Genomic DNA, 21,209 nt, shown 5'->3' with positions numbered 1-21,209 from the left:
TCTGATTGTGAGTGTAAGGGTACTGATCCCTGGTCTCTGATTGTGAGTGTAAGGGTACTGATCCCTGATCTCTGATCTCTGATTGTGAGTGTAAGCGTACTGATCCCTGATCTCTGATTGTGAGTGTAAGGGTACAGATCCCTGATCTCTGATCTCTGATTGTGAGTGTAAGGGTACTGATCTCTGATCTCTGATTGTGAGTGTAAGGGTACTGATCCCTGGCTGCGGTTTGGGTGACACAGGCCGTGTGAGTGCTCCCTGTACTGGGACATCCCCTGAGCCTGGGGCTTCCTTCCCATTCTTAAGTGCTCTTTTGTTTTTCCATCCTCCCCCTCACAGGGCTGACAGGAGGAGGGGCATGCTCCTCCCATTCCTGTTGGCTCATTTTCAGTCACTGTTCACTTGGTGGACTCCGGTGCCTTTGAGTAACCTCCTGGATTCGCCATGCCCTGTCTGTGCAGGCATCTGTGAGCTGCCATTTTTATTGGAGAGTTTGGATGTCTGGTTATCTGTCTCTTTTCCTTAAATTCTTAGTCATTTCCACACCAGTAATTATTCCTCTTTCAAAGATTATTTTCTTCACTCTTGTCTTGGCATTGCCAATGACTTAGCTCCCTTCAGATTTAGTCATAAGCATCGCAGTCTTTGACCATCACCTTCTGCCTTCATGACAGTTTGCTGTTCTGACCAGGCTCTGAAGTTACTGTGAGATCCAGAACTCCTCTTATATGATTCTTCAAGGTGTTTTCTTTTGTTTTGTTTGTTTTTTTGAGACAGGGTTTCTCTATGTAAAAGAGTCCTGGCTGTCCTGGAACTTGCTTTGTAGACCAAGCTGGCCTTGAACCCAGAGACCTGCCTGCCTCTACCTCCCAAGCGCTGCGTTTAAAGGCTCATACCATAATGCCTGGTGATTGTTTTCTTCTTTTAAAGATTTTAAAAGTTTATTTTATGTGATAAGATGTTTGCCTGCATGATTCTGTGTACACTACAGGTATGCAGTTCTCAAAAAGGCCAGAAGAGGGTTTGGGGACTCCTGGAAATGGATTCAGAGACAGTTGTGAGTCACCATGTGGGTGCTAGGACTAGAACCTGGGACCTCTGCAAGAGTAGCCAGTGCTCTTAGCTCTGAGCCCTCTCCAGCCCCTGACACTGTCTTCAGTCGCATTCCCTGGTTTCTTTCCTCTTTCTCCTCCATCATTCCTAAATAACGAGACTCTTGACCACAGATAAAGTAGCTCTTGACCCTAGACATTCCTTTACCATAGCAGCTAAACACGGCTTCAAACTTGGGTGAAATATGTTGGTTATAATTTTGTGTTTATAGCTTTCAAATGACTTCTTGATAGTTATTTCACAATTTAGCTCTCCATTTGTTACACATTGCTATTCTTTATGGCTTTCTCTTGCATTCTTCTGAGAACATAGACATAATTTTCGTTCTGGTAGCAGATCTCTCACTTTGTTTCTGTAGCTTGTGGTTTGAGCCTATTAAAATAGACAGGCGTGGCCCTCCATGTAAGGTCAGCCCCTCGACATATGTTGTATCCTTGTGGCTCCTGTCCAGTCAACATTCAGTTTTTGTCTAATGCTCTCCTGGGTCGAACATCCTCCCACTCCCTTAAAAAAAGTCTATGCATGGGTAAAAAGCTCTTTCCCTCCATTGATTAAAAATAAAGAGCTTTTGGTAACTCTGAAACTTTAGCTGCTTGCCCATTTAAAGTTTTCTCAGTAGAATTATCTATAGAACTCATTCCACTTGGGTTGTGCTATAAACCAGTCATCTCCAAAAGTCTCTCTTGTCACTATCCGGGTGACTTCTACATCGCCAGTGCCAGAATTCAGTTCTTAGATCTCCTAGTCTAAACAGAACACAATAAACTTCTTATTCAAACAAACAAACAAACAAACAACCCAAACTAAAAACAAATGTAAAAGGCGAGGAAGTGATGTGCCTCTCTGTGCCCTTCCCCTCATGGCCTGTTTCTTTATACCTTCCCACTTATGGCTCTAAAAGTAAATTCTGTTTGTTTATTTATTTATTAAAAACTACACAAAGGCACTATAATTATACCTAAAAGTGTTGCACTTTGTGGTAATGGGGATTGAAAATCCCAGCTATGTGTATGTGATACAGAGCTCCACTCTGCTTTGTATCCCCAGCTGGCTAGCCACAGAGCTGTGATGTCACAGATACGCAGTGTTTAAGTTCCTATCCCTCACCTCTGATGATTTCTTTCACACTTTAATCTGAGTTGAAATCAGGTTCAAGCCGGGCGTGGTGGCGCATGCCTTTAATCCCAGCACTCGGGAGGCAGAGGCAGGCGGATTTCTGAGTTCGAGGCCAGCCTGGTCTACAAAGTGAGTTCCAGGACAGCCAGGGCTATACAGAGAAACCCTGTCTCGAAAAACCAAAAAAAAAAAAAAAAAAAGAAATCAGGTTCAATAATCGTATTGGGTTTGTTGGTTTTTTTTTTTTCCCTAAATTTTCTTATAAGTTTCCTTGTCTCTGTTTTCTGCTTTTGATGTATTTGCCAGTGTTTAGTCAGGGGGATATTGGGTTGTTTGGCCGTTTACTGCATCTTGTTTTTTTTCTTGTGCATATTTCCTGACTGCTGGATGCTCTAGTGACTGGACCTGAGATGTAGGTGCTTAGCCATGCTCAAGCTGGTTTGGGAATTGTCTTAATCAGGGTTTCTATTTCTGCACAAGAAGCAAGTTGGGGAGGAAAGGGTCAGCTTACACTTCCACACTGCTGTTCATCACCAAAGGAGGTCAGGACTGGAACTCAAGCAGGTCAGGAAGCAGGAGCTGATGCAGAGGCCATGGGGATATTACTTACTGGTTTGATTCCCCTGGCTTGCTTAGCTTACTCTCTTATAGAACCTAGGACTACCCGCCCAGGGATGGCACCACCCACAATGGGCCCTCCTGCCTTGATCACCAACCAAGAAAATGCCCCACAGGTGGATCTCATGGAGGCAGTTCCCCAACTGAAGCTCCTTTCACTGTGACAACTCCAGCCTGTGTCAAGTTGACACACACCCAGCCAGTACAGGGTGATGTGGCATTTGGTGTTGCTTGTTCTTTGTTCTTTAACCTGTTAGGGACCAGTGCTTAGACCTCTTATGTTCTTACAGATAACGCAGTGACATTACATGTGGGCATCTGCCTGTCTCACCAGTGGCTGCTTTCAGGTTCTTTTTGAGGATCACTCTTCTCTTTCCAGTGTGTGACTTTGGGGTGACCTGGGTTCAGTTCATTTCTTCCTTAGGTGCCATTTCATTGCTTTAATCACAGTCTATGATCTGTACTCTCATAATTCCTAGACTTTTATCTTTAGCCTAGACATTCCTTTGGAACACCTTTGTGTGGCAGCTCAGGAAGATTTCAAATCAAACAGGTCCACAAAAGACATTTAAAATGTTTATTTTAATATTTAACGTGGTGTATGAGTGTTTTATTTATGTGTGTGCTTGGTGCCCATGGAGGCCAGAAAAGGGCATCATTGGATCCCTTGGAACTAGAGTTACAGATGGTTGTGGGCTGCCACGCAAGTGCTAGGACTCACATGTGAGTCCTCTGCAAGAGCAGCGAGCTCTGTTAACCTCTGCACCATCCCTCCAGTGCTCTTACCCTCTGAGCCATCTCACCAGCCCCACCAACAGAGATGGGTGAGATAGTTGACAAACCCTGTGACAAGTGGCAGGGCAAGGCTAAAACACAGGCAGTTAATTCCGGATCCTCCTCTTTAGACTGTGACCTTGTAGATTGACTGCCTTTGTTTCTTATAGCCCTGGGGCTTAGAGATGAGAAGAGTGACCCTGTGTGATTTACTGTAGAATACCTTCCTAATCCTAGTGAGATTCAGCACTAAGTCAGGTCTTTCTGTTTTCCTACTGTGCTCTTCCTGTCAGCTATCATTTCAAACGTGTTTGAATTTTTTACTAGTTGTTTCAGTTTGTTTTTGCCTCTTTTTAGGTTATTCTATATTTGTTGTTAAGGGTGATCTGCCAGATTGTGAAGCTGACCAACTTTTGCAGATGATTAAGGTCCAGCAGATGCATCGACCAAAACTTATTGGAGAAGAACTAGCACATCTGAAAGAACAGAGGTAAAATTACCTGATAGTGTGGAGTATGTGATGCAGCACACCTTTAGAAGAGTTAAAGGTTCATGCTTCCATTTCTTGTGTCTGTGTGAGTGCATGCAGATGATTGTGAGCTGCATGTTGTGGGGGCTGGGCCTTTTGGAGAGCAGGAAGTATCTGAACCCTAAGCCATTTCCCTGCCATTTATTTTACAATCATTTTACCATCGGTGATTTGGGTAATTTGTATTTTGTGCATTTCTTTTGTAGTGCTGAAGATCAGCCTCTTGTTCATACTAGGCAAATGTTCTGTTCAGTTATGTTCAGTATCCTGTTTTTATTTGTTTATTAAAATTTTTTGATCATTTTATTTATATGAACACACTTGGATGGGGGACAGGAGTTTGCGTGTATGTAATTTTAAATATTTATTTGACAATTATATACATGTGTATAAATGTTTTTATTATGTCATCCCTCATTACCCTCTTTTATCCCCTGTCTGTTCCCTCTGAATCCCTCCCAGCAGGTCCCCTTCCTATGTTCATTGTTATTTCTCCTCCTCTTCTTCCTCCTCCTCCTTCTTTTCTTCTTCCTTTTCCTCCCCCTCTTTCTCCTCCTCCTCCTTCTTCTTCCTGACTCACTGAGTTTAATTAGGTTTGCTTACAAGGACAGCCTGCCAGTTGTTGTACCACTGAAGAAAAGTTACTCCCCCTCCCTTAACAGCCATGACTGTTCAGCTAGGGATAGGGACCCCTGAGTACTCCCTATCCATGCTGGAATGTTGATGGATTGATCGTGTGCAGGTTTTGTGCTGGTAGCTATAGCTGCTGTGAGTTTGTGAGAGCAGCAGCCCTATTATAGTCAGAAGATAAGATGTCAGCATGTCTTCCTAGTCTCCTGCTCTTGCATCCTTTCTCCCTGCTCTTCTGTGAAGTTCCTTGAGCCTTAGAGGGATGATATAGATGTCCCATTTAACTCTGGGCATTTAACAGTCACTTACTCTCAAACACTTTGAATAGTTCTGCTATTTGCCAGGGGAGAGGGCAGCTTTTCAGCCCAAACACTAACCTGTAGGTCTAAATGTGTTTAGAAGGGTGATTGACATGTCTGTTTATTGAAACAGTAGTAGTAGTTTCCCCCATTTAGGACTGATGACCAACACAGCCGTGGACTTTTGACCATGTCTATGGAACCAGGCATGAACTACCTAATGTGGAGTGAGTGGCCTTCAAATCCAGAAAAAAAAAAAAAAAAAGGTTGGGCCAGGCCTGGTGGCACACCTTTAATCCCAGCACTTGGGAGGTAAAAGCAGGTAGATCTCTGTGCGTTTGAAGCTGACCAGCTCTACTTACTGAGTTCCAGGACAGCTAGAGCTAGATAATAGAGAGACACTGTCTCAAATAAATAAAAAAAGAAAGAGAAGAAAATGTGGGGTTTTTTTTGCCCCATAATAGTCACATCACTCTTGTGTAGCAGAAGAATATTACAGCATCACACAGGGGCTGGTTTAGACTATTAGTGATTTTCTCCTCCAGCAGCCTTTGTAGAATCTTTCAGCACTGTGAAAGCTTGTCAGCAAGGTGGAATCTTCTAGCGCAGTTCCAGCTTGGTTTCTCCGTTATGTAACCAAAGTGTTACATAACCAACATCTCTACCAATTAGATCTTACTATTTAGTTCTGGTGGGAAACTAAGAACGATGTCTGCAAAGAAGCAGCTTTTCTCTGAGTAGCACTAGTCTATAGGTCTGATGTGTTTAGAATGCAGTTTGACATGGTCACATACTATTTGAGGAGCCTCTGCATTTATTTGCTTTTTGATATAAGATCTCAAGTAGTAGCTCCAACTGGCTGGGAGTACATATGTTTGTGCCTCCATGTTTTATTTATTTATGCTGATGGAAACTGAACCCAGGGGATTGTGTGAGCTATGCAAATATTCTTCCTACTGCACTGCATCTCCAGAACTTACCTCCCCCAACCAAAATGATTTAGTGTCATGTGATTATTTGTAGTGTTTTGACTCTAACCCTGCATTTTATGCATATACTCTATCATTGAACAGTTCCTTAGTCCCTTCCCTGTTCCCTTCTGTTGAAAGACAGGTCTCTTAATTAAGTTGTCCAGTTATCACACTTGACATCCTTCTGTCTTTGACTCAAAAGTAGCTGATACTCAACAAGCATATGCCACTATGCCTAGAAAGGCTGTGTTTTGTGAAGTTTATAGAATCAACACTTTGAATTCCTAAAATACATTAGGTTTTTTTTCGAGACAGGGTTTCTCTGTATAGCCCTGGCTGTCCTGGAACTCACTTTGTAGACCAGGCTATACATTAGGTTTTTATCAGCACTCAGTTGTTAGTAGACCTGATCTGATAGAACATGTTTTTGATTTAAAATCTTTCATTTGTAAGTGCCTTCATGTTTATCAGACTTGATTTAAAGTTGAAGAATACGGGGCTGGAGAGATGGCTCAGTGGTTAGGAGGGCTGGCTACTTTCTAGAGGACCTAGGTTTGGTTCTCAGCACCCACCTGCTCACTCACAACCTCTGTAACTCCAGTCTCATGTGACCCCCGCACCCTCTTCTGGCTTCCTCAGGCACTACACACACATTGTGCAAGACATCCATGCAAACAAAATATCCGTGCACATTGTTTTGTTTTTTGAGACAGGATTTCTAGGCTGTAATTATTGTGAATTCATTCATTATTTAGTGCCCTCAAAGCAGATCTGGAACGAGTCTTAGAGGCAGCTGACGGGTCGGGAATATTTGATGAAGATGAGGATGATTTACAGAGGGCTCTAGCCATAAGTCGGCAGGAAATCGACATGGAGGATGAAGAAGCCGATCTCCGCAGGGCCATTCAGCTCAGTATCCAAGGTTTGGACATATTGATATGTACTTTAGTCATTTTTGGAGAAGAGGATCACGTCCTTAACTTTTCTGAAAGTTAGTGTGCTTTTGGAAGTTTTTTGATAGTTACTAAAAAAGCAATAGCTCCAAACTTTGAGCATTTCTTTTAGATTTTCTTGATCTTAAATAATTTCTTTTCTTTTCTTTTTTTTTTAGATTTATTTATTTATTTATTTATTATATGTAAGTACACTGTAGCTCTTTTCAGACACTCCAGAAGAGGGCGTCAGATCTTGTTACAGATGGTTGTGAGCCACCATGTGGTTGCTGGGATTTGAACTCCGGACCTTTCGGGTGCTCTTACCCACTGAGCCATCTCACCAGCCCAATAATTTCTTTATAACTTGTATTATACTAGAACTGTATTGTGTTTAACACATCTCTCATTTTGGTTGAGGTTATGTTGCTGAGTATGATACTGAACCAATACAACACTAATTGAATTCCTCTTCTAGTGACCAGATGCCCTTTACCCAAGCCAGCTGTTTTAACAAATGCACACAGCACTTACTGGCTATAAAGACTTATACAGATTATACAGATTAAGACCTAAGCCACTTTACAGGATATGTCTTTTTCATTGATGTAAAGTTCATCATCAGTGGAGGAAAGTGAAGATAAAGTCCCTTAGGAGTGTAGGCAGAGAACAGTGTTGAGACAGTTTCCTGAAAGCACAAAGTACTTTATTTTTGTGATTTTGTTTTAATCTAATTCATATGAAGCTGTTTCTACTTCTTTTTTTTTGTTTGTTTTTTCATTTTTCGAGACAGGGTTTCTCTGTATAGCCCTAGCTGTCCTGGAACTCACTCTGTAGACCAGGCTGGCCTCGAACTCAGAAATCCACCTGCCTCTGCCTCCCAAGTGCTGGGATTAAAGGCATGCACCACCACGCCTGGCATGCTGTTTCTACTTCTAATGAGGTTGCTCATCATCTAAATTCCTTAAAGGTCTTAGTGTACTGAGGTTTTGTTATGATAGCCATTATCATTATCCTAGACTCCTCACATCCAGGTTTACCTCTGCATACTCCTTGTAGTGTGAAGTCCCGTGTTTTATTAGGAGGGGCTTGCTGGGTTATTGAAGTAATATACAGAAAACCATCTTACCATTTTCACAATTTACATAGAAACTGTGCTTGGTACAAATTCTGTTGGGAGCTTAGAAACATTCAAGTTGTTAAAAGCAGATGTTATGTCATCCTTCAGGGGTTGTTGTGAGGAATGCCTTGTCTTTGAAGGTGGAGATGCAAGTTAAAGAACACAGAAGTGTGGTCTTGATACTTGTTACAGGAGATGAGCAGAGGGCTTGTATCCTCACATCTGGTGCGTCACAGATAGCATCAGCCTTGGTTGCAGTAGCACATTGACTTGTAAGTCCTTAATTAGATTTCTAAGACTTCCATAGACTTCTTACAGTTACAGAACAGTAGCGGGGTGTTTTAGGAAGGGAACTTTCTAGATGCTTGCTCCTGTAAGAACAAACATGCTACTGCTTGGACAGGTATAGAAAATAACTTTTTTTTTTTTTTTTTTTTTTTTTAGGTAGTTCCAGAAGTATGTGTGAAGATAGTCCACAGACGTCAAGTACAGATCTTTCTTCAGAAGAGCTTCGGAGGAGAAGAGAAGCCTACTTTGAAAAGTAAAGTAGTTGGTACAGATTAAAGTTACATATTTAATACCTGCTTATTTTGTCTGTTTATAAATTACTGCTTACCGCCTGAACCTATGAAGATAAGAATATATTTTCTAAAATTCTTACAGAGAATAAGGTGTGAAATACTTAATCGTTTAGAGAAAAACCATTGCCAGATCTTGGATAAATTTATATAGACTAGGATAAAGAAAGGAAACCTTGTGAAAATTTGCTTATCAAAAGGAAAGTGGACTTAGGATGAGAACTGTGTCAATGCCTATTGATTCTTTGTATGTAGTGTTGGTCACCTATGAGTCCTGCTAACCTTCCCATCAGTAGACAGGGGAAAGAGCATCTGAGGAAGGTGGAGCCTCTTCCCAAGTGCAGGCGACACATGCGCCCTAGTCTTGCTCTTGTCACTTTAGGAGGTCCAAGCCCACCAGCATCAGCGGCATAGAAGAATAAATCTGAGCCATAAGCTTCCAAAACTATATGTTGTACTCTGTCTATACGTCCTAGGAAGAGAAACACTTTCACTTTTAAAGTGTCTTCCTATATAGTAGTCATCATTCACAAGTCTTTCTTTAATTTTTTACTTTGGGCAGGGCTTTGTTGTGTACTCCTGGTTGGCCTCAGTGATGGCTAGCTTCCTGTAGTCCTATCTGGCCTCACTGGTGGCTGTCCTCCTGCCTCAGTTTCCCTTGTGCTAGAACAGGTATATTTCGCCATACCTAGCTTTTTATTTTAAACTATATTCCACCTTAAAAGTTACATAATCAATAGTAGATAATTGAACCCTCTGACCTCAGGTCAGAAAGGTAAGGCCCGGGAAGGACTTTGCCTGGTTATATACCACATCTCTCAATTCAGTGATGCATTTATTTTCACATTTCAAAAACTCTAAAAAGATGGGGATGCAGCTCAGAGGGGAGTGCTCACCAAGCATGAATGAGCGCCCCCTCAGGCCCCCAAGCACAGCACAGCAGCACCTGAGCTTGAGTAGCTGCATCTTAGAGTCATGGGTGGTGGATAAGTAAAGTTTGGACTGTTTTGCATTTGCTAGTGTCTGAAGATAATGTTTACCTTTTTCTGCTTGCTGTTTTTTTTTAAGTCACAACTCATAAGCATATGAAGGAAAGTTCTGATCAGCTGACATCCTCTTAATGTGAGCTATTTCTAGACTTTATTCAGGGACTGATTAATAGATTTAATTATATTTACATTTTAGAACAGTCTTATTAGTGCTTTTTATGTCCTTTGAATTTTTGAAATTACTACTTTTGAAATTATGATAAACCTGAGATGTATATATAACGCACTCATACTTGTTTCTCGTTGGTAACAAGCCCAGGGTTACGCCTCTGACTCCCATCCTTTCCGTTCTCCCACAACATCGGACTTGCTCCAAGTCACAGTCAGCATGTCATTACTTTTTTTGTGTGTGCCTCCAAAATATTCTGGGACGTGTATTTGCTTGTGATTTGTAGGGTTGCTTCTGGCTTTATTTTTGTGTTGTTTTTTGAGCAGTCTCGCTCACTGCTGTGCAAGTCCTCAACTCCAGATTATCCTGGCTCTCACTCCCGAGTGCTAGAGTGTGGGTGTGCATACCACATCTGACTTGACTGTTTCTCTCTTTATTTCTTCTAATTAGTGCTGTTGTCACAATATAGTAATAATAATAATAATTTAACATAAATATCTAGTTTTAAAAAGAACTTAAAACTACTTACGGAGGCAAAATAAGTATTCTAGAAAATTTTAAGTTTTTTAAAAAGTTTGTTCCTGCTGGGCAGTGGTGGCGCATGCCTTTAATCGCAGCACTTGGGAGGCAGAGGCAGAGGCAGGNGGATTTCTGAGTTTGAAGCCAGCCTGGTCTACATAGTGAGTTCCAGGATAGCCAAGGTTACACAGAGAAACCCAGTCTCAAAAAACTCAAACCAACAAACAAACAAACAAAAAACAAACAAAAACAAAGTTTGTTCCTGCCGTCCCCTCCTTCAGTAAGTGTTGTTAGTGACTGTATATTCCCTTCTGTCATATACATATTCATAGTGTCTCTCTGTGTGTGCATGAGTGTGGTGTGTGTGCATGAGAGTGTGTGTGTGTGTGTGCAATACACTATCTATGGTACACAGGAGGTCCTGAGACGCTCCCAGGTATTGGTTCCTCTCTGTCCTCCATGTGGGTCCTGTCAGTGGTCCAGGTCATCAGGCTTGGCAGCCAGCAAGGGTCTTCACTTGCTGAGCTCTGTGGCCAACTCCTTTCTTTTATTTAAACGTTTTGTTACCTGTTTTGAAATAAGAACTTGAAGCTTCCACTGACTTTTAGCAGCAGTAGAGGTAACTCAGTAGCATCCCATGATGGATGAGTGACCTATAACAATCACAGCTTAAAAGCCATAACTAGCGCTTTTGAGCTGACAGATTTGGGCCAATCTTGCACCCTTTGGGAAAATAAAAACAGTTTGGGTATGAGCACACCTCTTTTCTAGTGGTGGGTTGTGTATTAAAGATTGCTTCTGGCTTTCGTCTTTTATCTTCTGCTGAGAACTTAGGCAGCTAGAGAAAGTTCCCCCTAGTCACACATAGCTGAGATGAATTAAGGGTTAACTATAGTGTTTATTTTTAACATTAACTATCATTTAAAAGTGCTGGTATGGGCTGGAGAGATGGCACACTGGTTAAGTCCCAAATTCAATTCCCAGCAACCACATTGTGGCTCACAACCATCTGTAATGGGATCTGATGCCCTCTTCTGGTGTCTGAAGACAGCTACAGTGTACTCTCAGACATAAAATAAATAAATCTTAAAAAAAAAAAAAAAAAGTGCTAGTGTACTAGGGATTTTAAGAAGAAGGTGTGCGTGTCAGGGGAGGGGCTCTGGAGGATGGCTCCTTGGTTAAAAGGACATCTGGCACTTGCCTTTTTCTCAAACCCTCCATTTCTTAGCTGGAGTAGTTCTCTGTTTCTCTGGGCTCTGTCCTTGGCTCTAAGACTCTGACTTCCTTCTTTCCCTCCAAGCTGGCCCTGCTGTCAGCCTGTTACTCACAGCTCAGTGTGCTTACGCGGATGTGCACACACACACACACACACACACACACACTGAGTCTAAAACATTGAATCTTTTATATATACATATTAAATTAGTAAAACATTTTCTTCTTCTTTTTTTTTTTTTTTTTTTTTTTTCCTGAGACAGGGTTTCTCTGTGTAGCCCTGGAACTCACTCTGTAGACCAGGCTGGCCTCGAACTCAGAAATCTGCCTGCCTCTGCCTCCCGAGTGCTGGGATTAAAGGCATGCGCCACCACGCCCGGCTTCCATTTTTTATATGTGTGGGTGTTTTTCTTGCATGTATGTATGTATCAGATATTAGATCCCCTGGGACCCGGATTATAGATGGTTTTGATCTGCCATATAGGTGCTGGGAATTGAACCCAGGTCCTTTGAAGAGCAGCTTGTGCCCTCAACTGCTGAACCAGCTTTCCAGTCCCTAACTAAATCTTAAAAACAAACAAACAAACAAAACCCCAGAAATTATATATAGTTACGACTGAGTTGTCAAGACTCTCTGATGCCACTGAAACAGCCGTGAGGCAGGATTCAAAGCTGAATCTCCATGACTTTGCTTACCAGGAAAATGGTGTGTCTCACTGCCTCATTTATGCCCTTTGTAGCTCATGTGGGTACTTAGTCTGCAGCCAGAGACCAGGTTTTAGCTCTGCACTGCTGTAAGCTTGAAGGAAGACATGGTGGGAGGTTCTGAGGGACTTGTTCCCTGGCAGCCTCTTCAGGGCGTCACGTGATTAGGTCAGGGTTGGCAGCTGACTTCTGTTCTCATTTTGCATAATGTAAGGTTATAATAACCCCATGAACATGTACCTTATTAAGTGACAAATTAAAGGTAAATTTAAGGGTATCTGCCTGAAGTTGCATCACACGTAGAATCCGCAGGACTCAGGCCTTCCTTCACATCACTTGTATATAGGTGGGCAGCATCAGGAAGTCAGTATTTTGCCTCAAAGGCCAACAGGGAGAGGATGGAGTTTCTACAATCTGGGTTAAGTTTATTGCTCACTTTAAAAACTCAAGCCTGAGGAGGACAGGCAGGGTGGTGCCCTTGGGAGGGGAGGCCAGCATCTCCTGGAGTTCAAGGCCATCCTGGGCTACCAACCTGGACTGGAGACCCTGTTTGAAAATTGAGAAGAATAGGGAAAAAGTATGCTAACTATAACTTAGTTTTAAAGTTTTGGTCCTTTTAAAATCACACAACTTTTAAATCTGTGACTTCTATGTCATTTATGGGTTTTCTTGGTTTTTAGCTCTCTGTATGTTTATTACTAAAAAGCAGAACTAGTGCGTCGAGCTCCTTGTCCCTCCCAACCCTCTGTTCCCAGAGGCATCTGGAAGTGTTCTTATTAGGGCTTGGTATTTCAGCGTACATTTTCTAAGCACAAGGATATGTTCCCGCGTTGTGTTTTTTTTTGTTTTGTTTTTTGTTTTTGTTGTTACTGTTTTTGAGATAGGGATTGATACGTTACCAAGGCTGGTATTCAGTTCCTGGGCTCATAGCTTTTTCCCTTGGCCAGTGGGTGACTGCAGACATGTGTCACAACAAGCTTCGCTACTTTTTCTTTGAGACAGTGTCTTAGCCAGTGCTTTTGATGTGAAGAGGCATCATGATCTCGGCAACTCATAAAGGGAAGTATTTAATTGGGGCTGGATTACAGTTTGAGAGATTTAGTCCACTATCACAGCAGGGAGCATGGTGGGATGTACATGGTGCTAGAGAAGCAGCTTAGAGTCCTACATCTGACTCCATAGACAGAGTGAGAGACTGGGCCTGGCATGGGCATTTGAAACTTCAGAACCCACCCCCAGTGACACACTTCCTCCAGTAAGACCACATCTATATGACCCTGTGGGGCCATTCATATTCAAACTGTTACATTCTAGTCCCTGGTCCCCACAAGCTTGTAGCCATGCCATAGTGCAAAATACATTCAGTTCAGCTTCAAAGGTCACCATAGTCTCTCAGTCTTAAGACTGCCTCAAAGTTTCAAGTGTCCTGAGATTCATGGCAGTCTCTTCACTGTAACCCCTGTAAAATCACATCACAGGTCACACACTTCAACATGCAGTGGTACTGAAGATAGTTATTTCTATGTCTTCAACTCTTCAAGCCTGTGATGAAGTGCTGTGTGACAAGGCGCGGTTTCAGGTACTGGGGCACAGATAAGCAGCATCAGACTGTGCTCTGATCGCTTACAGACAAGACAGAGCTTCAAGATGGCAGTATGTTTGTGCCAAGAATTCAGATGAAATAGTGAGAAAGCCAGGAGGAGGCTGCTTGAAATGGGATAGTCAGGAGAGGGACCTCCAGGGAGGAACTTAGTAAATTCAGACTTGAGTGGCAACAAGGGAGCCAGCCAGGGAGAGCACATTAAAGTGAGATGGTTTCTAACAGTGATAACGATATAGAAACCAACATTCATTTGTATAAGAATCACTACTAGTGAGCCTTGTACAGAAAGTGCAAATACCTACCTCTTCTCTTATAATTCAGATATGTAGGTTTTTAGAATCAGAACTTTGACATTTTTATACTTGTAATTATTAAACTAATTTCTCACCTTCTGAGGTATTCAGGCCAGTGACCATTTTGATTTATGGAACATAAACATACCTGCTCTCCTGGCAGATTTCTTATGAGTTGTTTTAACATATATTCACGTTTGAATGTTTCAGGCAACAGCATCAGCAGCAGGAGGTAGACCGACCTGGACCCCTTTCATATCCACGTGAAAGACCGACCACAAGTTCAGGAGGACGTGGGAGCAACCAAGGTATGCTTTCTGTCCGTTCACAGTGAAGCTTTACTTGATACCCAGGGTCCTCATCAATTTTACTTTATATTTCTCTTCCTCCTCCTCCTCCTCCTCCTCTTCACCCTCTTCCTCTTCCTCCTCCTCTTCTTCCTCTTCCTTCTTTACATTGGGTTTCTTTCTTTCTTTCTTTCTTTCTTTTTTCTTTTTTCTTTCTTTTTTTTTTTTTTTGAGACAAGGTTTCTCTGTATAGCCATGGCTGTCCTACAACTCACCCTGTAAACCATACATAGAGTCATAAGAGATCTGCCTGCCTCTGCCTCCCAGCACAGAGATTAAAGATGTGCACCACCACCTGGCTTTTCTTTTTTTTTTAAGTTTATGTATTTTATATATTAGTGCTCTATCTGTATGTATGCTTGCATACCAGCAGAGAGCATCAGATTCCATTATAAATGATGCTGGGAACTGAACTCAGGACCTCTGGAAGAGCAACTCATGCTCTTAATCACTGAGCCATCTCTCCAGCCCCCTTTTCTTCTTTAATTGTATTATAAAACTCTTAAATGAATTTGTAATATACCAAGTTCCTCTGAACTATAAGGTAGATAGACTAGAATACTAGGTAGATGTTTGGATTTTATTTATTTAATGTAGTTTTGGTTTTGAGACAGTTTCATTACGTAGCTAAGGCTAGCTTGGACCTCACTGTGTAGCCCAGACTAGCTTCAAATGCATGATCCTCTTGTTTGGGCTGTTTTAGTTGTAACAGTAACAGACATGCACCACCATGCCCTGGTGGGTTTTAAAATCGCACACATAGTACTTTAACTTCACAGTTGGCACATTCTTGAGAAATCCTTCAGAGATGACTCAGAGGTAATGAGTATTAGTAAGTGGAAAAGAAATATATTTCACCACTTAGTAAAGGAAAACATTACGTTAGTATAGTCTAGATAACAGCTGGAGTCCAGGTGACTACTCACCCATCCTCCATGCAGTAGCTGTTACACTTGAGTCAAGTATTGGTAGAAGTTGAATGGAGAAGAAACTCTGTCAGAGGGCTTCATAGAATCTATGCAGAGCTCTCAGAATGGAACAGCACAAAAACAGTCAAAAAACTGTTGAAGGGGGGCTGGAGAGATGGCTCAGCAGTTAAGAGCACTGACTGCTCTTTCAGAGGTCCTGAGTTCAAATCCCAGCAACCACATGGTGGCTCACAGCCATCTATAATGGGATCCAGTGCCCTCTTCTGGTTTGTCCAAAGACATCATCGGTGTACTCACATACATAAAATAAATAAATAGATAAATATTAAAAACAAACAAACAGGGCTGGTGAGATGGCTCAGTGGGTAAGAGCACCCGACTGCTCTTCCGAAGGTCCGGAGTTCAAATCCCAGCAACCACATGGTGGCTCATAACCATCCGTAACAAGATCTGACGCCCTCTTCTGGAGTGTCTGAAGACAGCTACAGTGTACTTACATATAATAAATAAATAAATCTTTAAAAAACAAACAAACAAACAAAACAACTGGCGAAGGATTGTGGATGTGAGACGTGTCTCGAACTAGAGAGCATGTTATACAGAATCCTGTAATGCAGCTGCAGGTGGTTTTGACAATTCTGTCCAACTTGGGCACCTGCTGTCAATGTGCATATATCCTGTATGAGAGGAGGCTCACAGAAAGGAAGATTTCATTAAAACAAGGTGACAAAACCCAAGTACCCAGGGTTCATTTGAAAACCAGTTATGCCAGGAACCACATGGACAGTTTTAATTAATCATTGCTTTTTGTTTTTCGTTTTGTTTTGTTCTGTTTTGAGGCAGTCTCACTCTGTAGCCCAGATTGGCTGTGAATTCACTATTGTCCCACTTCTGCCTCTAGAGTACCGAAACTCTGGTCATCCGCAGCCACCTGGATCTCACTACACATTTTAGAGTAGAAGAGTAACCGAATCAAAACAACCCTGAGATTCCATCTCACTCCAGTCAGAATGGCTAAGATTAAAAATTCAGGTGACAGCAGATGCTGGCGAGGTTGCTGGTGGGATTGCAAGCTTGTACAACCACTCTGGAAATCAGTCTGGCGGTTCCTCAGAAAATTGGACATAGTACTACCAGAGGATCCAGCAATACATCTCCTGAGCATATACCCAGAAGATCTTCCAACTGGTAATAAGGACACATGCTCCACTATGTTCATAGCAGCCTTATTTATAATAGCCAGAAGCTGGAAAGAACCCAGATGTCCCTCAGTAGAGGAATGGATACAGAAACTGTGGTACATTTACACAATGGAGTACTACTCAGCTATTAAAAACAATGAATTAATGAAATTCTTGGGCAAATGGATGTATCTGGAGGATATCATCCTTAGTGAGGTAACCCAATCACAAAAGAAGTCACTAGATATGCACTCACTGATAAGCGGATATTAGCCCAGAAACTTAGAATACCCAAGATACATTTTGCAAAACACAAGAAAACCAAGAAGGATGACCATCGTGTGGATACTTCATTCCTCCTTAGAATAAGGAACAAAATACGCATGAAAGGATATAGATACAGAGACAAAATTTAGAGCTAAAATGAAAGGATGGACTATCCAGAGACTACCACATCCGGGAATCCATCCCATCATCAGCCACCAAATCCAGATACTAATGCAAATGCCAGCAAGATTCTGCTGAAGGGACCCTGATATAGTGGCCTCTTGTGAGGCTATGCCAATGCCTGGCAAACACCGAAGTGGATGCTCACAGTCAGCTATTGGATGGAACACAGGACCCCCAATGGAGGAGCTAGAGAAAGTACCCAAGGAGCTGAAGGGGGATGCAACCCTGTAGGTGAAACAACAATATGAACTAAGCAGTACCCCCTGAGCTTGTGTCTCTAGCTGCATAAGTAGCAGAAGATGGCCTAATTGGCCATCACTGGGAAGAGAGGCCCCTTGGTCTTGTAAACTTTATATGACCCAGCACAGGGGAAGGACAGGGCCAAGTAGTGGGAGTGGGTGCGTAGGGAAGCGGGGGTGGGGAGCGGGGGTGGGGGGTTATAGGGAACTTTCGGGATAGCATTTGAAATGTAAATAAATTAATAATAATAAAAGAAGAGTAACTGAAATGTAAAAGCTCAGTGAATGGACTAAGCAAAGAAAATGGTGGACTAGATGACAGGCATGTAGAAATCCTTCCTATCAACACAGCAAACTGACCGTAGACAATGAACAGACTGCTGGAGGCTTCTGACATTGCAGCTCAACCTAACTCACAGGAGCCTCCTAACCAGAAGCAGAAGGGGTGGCAAAAAAGTCTGATGATCTTTTCATCTCAGCTGAACAGAAACTAGACACCTGCAAGTGGAAGAAATCGAGTGAACTTCAGATTTGTGTAAACCCAAAGAATACCTACTAGGACTTCTGAAAACTGAAGGCACAATCCCTAATCAAAGACAGAACTGTCCCAACAGCAATTTGAAATGGGAGGTGTGACAAAGTGGATAATGTGTTTCCCATGCTGAAAGGAACATTTAAGCCCAGGACTACATATGCAGGACTTACTAGGATTGGGAAAGACTTTCAAAAATGTCTCCAGCAGTTCTGTCCTTGAAAGTTAAAGAAAGGGGTGGCTGTTCAGGGCTGGCAATCAGATCAGCATCTCGATTAGCCACCATCAGAGATGCTTGTACTTGCAATGGATGGGACTAAATGAGTAACTGGCTTGGAATACACTAAACAGGATGTGTCATCAAACCCTGCCCTTCAGGCTTCAGGGAACTCTGAGGGAAAGGTAGCCGAAAGATGGTCAGAGCTGGTGGGGACGGAAGACGTCAGGGAAGCAGTGCCTTCCAGACACAACAGAGCTGATGCACGGATGAACTCACAGAGATGGTGGCAGGGTGCTCAGGTCAAGCTGTATGGTGTCTCGCAGCTAAGAGGGGAGAGTGAGTGAATGCCATGTCCCATACCTAATGCAGAAGCCAAACCTGACAATCTTAATCTAACCATCAAAACCCACGTGATGGAAGCAGACACTTACTCTGTCTGTACACGTCATGGCACACTGTACCCACCTAGTTACACACAGTTAACAAAAGTCTTTTGTGAAAAAAACAAACTAGTATTCAAGTAAAAATGTTTGTTTGTTTTTAAAGATTTATTCATTGTTATATGTAAGTACACTGCAGCTGTCTTCAGACACACCAGAAAAGGGCATCAGATCCCATTATAGGTGGTTGTGAGCCACCATGTGGTTGCTGGGATTTGAACTCAGGGCCTTCAGAAGACCAGTCAGTGCTCTTAACTGTTGAGCCATCCCTCCAGCCCAGAAATATGTTTGTTAAGAATTTGATTTTTTTTTTCCTTCATCTTGGACAGGTTTCAAGTAGCTTGGGCTGGCTTCAAATGTTATATTATATTATATATATATATAGTCAAGGACAACCTTGAGTTCTGATTCTCCTCCCTCCGTCTCTTAAGAGCTAGGATTACAGGAGTGTGCCTCCATTCCCCATGTTATGCCATGCTAGGGATTGAACCCACAGCCTTGTGCATGCTAGGCAAGCGTTCTACCAACTTAGCTCCAGCTCCATGCAGTTTGCCAGTGATAAGAATCTTGCAGAAGTTGTTCTGAGAACTCTGTTTTCTTTCCCAGGAGGTGACGCTGTGAGTGAAGAGGACATGCTTCGGGCAGCTGTGACCATGTCTTTAGAAACTGCTAAAGACAATTTGAAAGCAGAAAGAAAAAAATAGTACCTTTAAAAGTCATTTTGCTACTCATAGTTTGTAACATTGTCTGTGTGACTACAGTGTAAGGTCACCAGTGTGTTCACCAGAAGAGATAAAGACACTGCAGTGGTTTGTAAGCAGAAAGGCAGAAATGTGTCATAGGACTAAGGAATGAGCGAGATACTAGCCAAAGAGGCAGTCAGCAAAGAAAGAAACTTAAGGTAGTTTTCTAAATGTCCCTTTTTGTTTTTCAAATGTGCAATATCTGACTGAAATTATGGAATTTTTGTTGGCTCTTTTGGACCAACTGATTAGCTCTTGCCACAGAACTTGATCCTATAATGTTTCGTTTTCTCTCTGCATTGGAGGTGGCTTGGCTCACTTGAGCTTTTACTTCATTTCAGCCCTACCTTTTACGAAATGTCTTTTGTATGTCTTGTTACAGAAAGATCAGTCTCTCTTTTCATACATATGTCGGGCACGTGGATGCTTCCTGGTGTTATTCTCTCTGCTTTTTGGTTATTCTCTCCAACTCTAATGTGGTGGTCTGTTGCTTTTAAAGCCTTTTTTAGTGGGACCATATTTCTTAATTCTGGTGCATTCCTCTACTCTCCAGTCAGCTCTGTTCTTGTCTATGAGCTGAGTGTTTTGTGAGCACCCGAGCACGTGCTTTCTAGATGCCCTGTGAGCAACTTGAGTTGTGTCCTGGCTGATCCTGGCATCCTGCCTGTCCCTTACTTCCTTTCTTTTCCAGTTGAGAAAAGAGGAGTCAGAGGACACAAACGTACTTCCTTCTATGTACCATGCACCATGAATGTACCACAGGAGAGACTCACCCTTCAGTCTTGATGGTGGGTTTGTCCGAGTTTTTCTTCTGTGACAGGAGCTTTGTGTTCTAATCATGATTAAGTCCTGGAAAATAGATGCCTGCTTCACTTTCTAAAAATAAAAATAAAAAAAAAATTTTTTTTTCTAGTAGAAAATAGGCTGCTGGGATGATGGTCTAGAATCTGAAAGTAATTTACTAATGAAAATATATTTAAATAGTACTGTGGGTTGACCCTTGAAATCATATTTAAATCGCTTAAGAACTACAGAAGTCACAATGCTTAAACGGTCTGTTTGTAAATAGAAAAGTCCTTAGTTTTGATAAACATTAAGCGGGATGCAGAGCTAGTCTTGCTGGGTCAATACGTGGTATGATTTGAGTAGAAATTAACTATGTGTCTTTGTCATGGTGTCACAGACCCTGATACCTGTTTTCCCCTCCCTCCCCATTGATGCCCCTTTGAATGTTGACTTGTACATAGGTAAAGTCCAAGAAGAGATTTTAGCCAGCTTAGGAAGGGGCAGCATGCTATATTGCTCTACCGGTGTGTGCTCTGCACACGTTTTTATCAGGGAAAGTTTTGGATGTAGGATTTATTGCTGTCTAACTGAAAAAGAAATATTTTATTTATGATTATGAAATAGCTTTTTCTTGATAGGATGGATGTTTGGTTTGGTTTAGTTGTGCGAGGGATTGAACCCAGGGCCTCCAGTGTGCTAGGCAAGCACCCTACCTCTGAGCTATATCCCCAGATCCAAAACAGGGCTTTCCTTGTTTGCTTTTTGTTGTTTTTCTTAGCCATTTCGTGCCAATTACAGGTTTTTTTTTAAAATTTGCTTCATGAAAAGTTAGGCAGTCCTATTTTAAAATATATGAAGTTTTCTTTCAGTAATTGCAAAGGATCAGAAGAGTTGGGCAGCTGTAGGGTGTTAGAGTTAGGGCTTTGCTTACAATTGATTGCCATACTGAAGTATGTAACTACCCCCATATGCTGGTCACATCTAGACACTGGCCCTTTCCTTTACCCTTTGAAAAATTAAACTTTCCATACATTTAGATTGGTGTGCTGCCTGATGAAAAATGAGAAAGCCAATAGACATTTCAGCTTTAACTTTAGAGTTTATAAAATGTTCATATAACACACCCTACTTAAATCACGTATGAAATATAGCATGTTACTCTTTTATTA

At 42.0% G+C, this 21,209-nt stretch overlaps 1 protein-coding gene across 4 annotated transcripts in view; it reads left to right on the top strand.

The window, feature by feature from the left end:
* Window positions 1–20,755, top strand: part of Atxn3 (ataxin 3) — a 35,392-nt gene extending 14,637 nt beyond the window's left edge. For 3 of the 4 annotated variants that reach the window (XM_021201702.2, XM_029541022.1, XM_029541023.1), the window contains exons 7-11: window positions 3,979–4,111; window positions 6,806–6,972; window positions 8,547–8,643; window positions 14,384–14,481; window positions 19,118–20,755. In XM_021201702.2, coding sequence (XP_021057361.1) covers window positions 3,979–4,111; window positions 6,806–6,972; window positions 8,547–8,643; window positions 14,384–14,481; window positions 19,118–19,215 — 593 coding nt within the window. In that variant the 3' untranslated portion in view covers window positions 19,216–20,755. Of the gene's footprint in view, window positions 1–3,978; window positions 4,112–6,805; window positions 6,973–8,546; window positions 8,656–14,383; window positions 14,482–19,117 lie in introns of those variants that run through there. The other variant, XM_029541024.1, reaches the window with a different exon arrangement.
* Window positions 20,756–21,209: the final 454 nt, after the last annotated feature.

Source organism: Mus pahari, chromosome 7 (assembly GCF_900095145.1).
Source record: "Mus pahari chromosome 7, PAHARI_EIJ_v1.1, whole genome shotgun sequence".
In the NCBI taxonomy this organism is placed as follows: Eukaryota; Metazoa; Chordata; class Mammalia; order Rodentia; family Muridae; genus Mus; species Mus pahari.
Note: the sequence above shows the minus strand (reverse complement) of the source record. Positions and strands in the feature narration are given on the sequence as shown.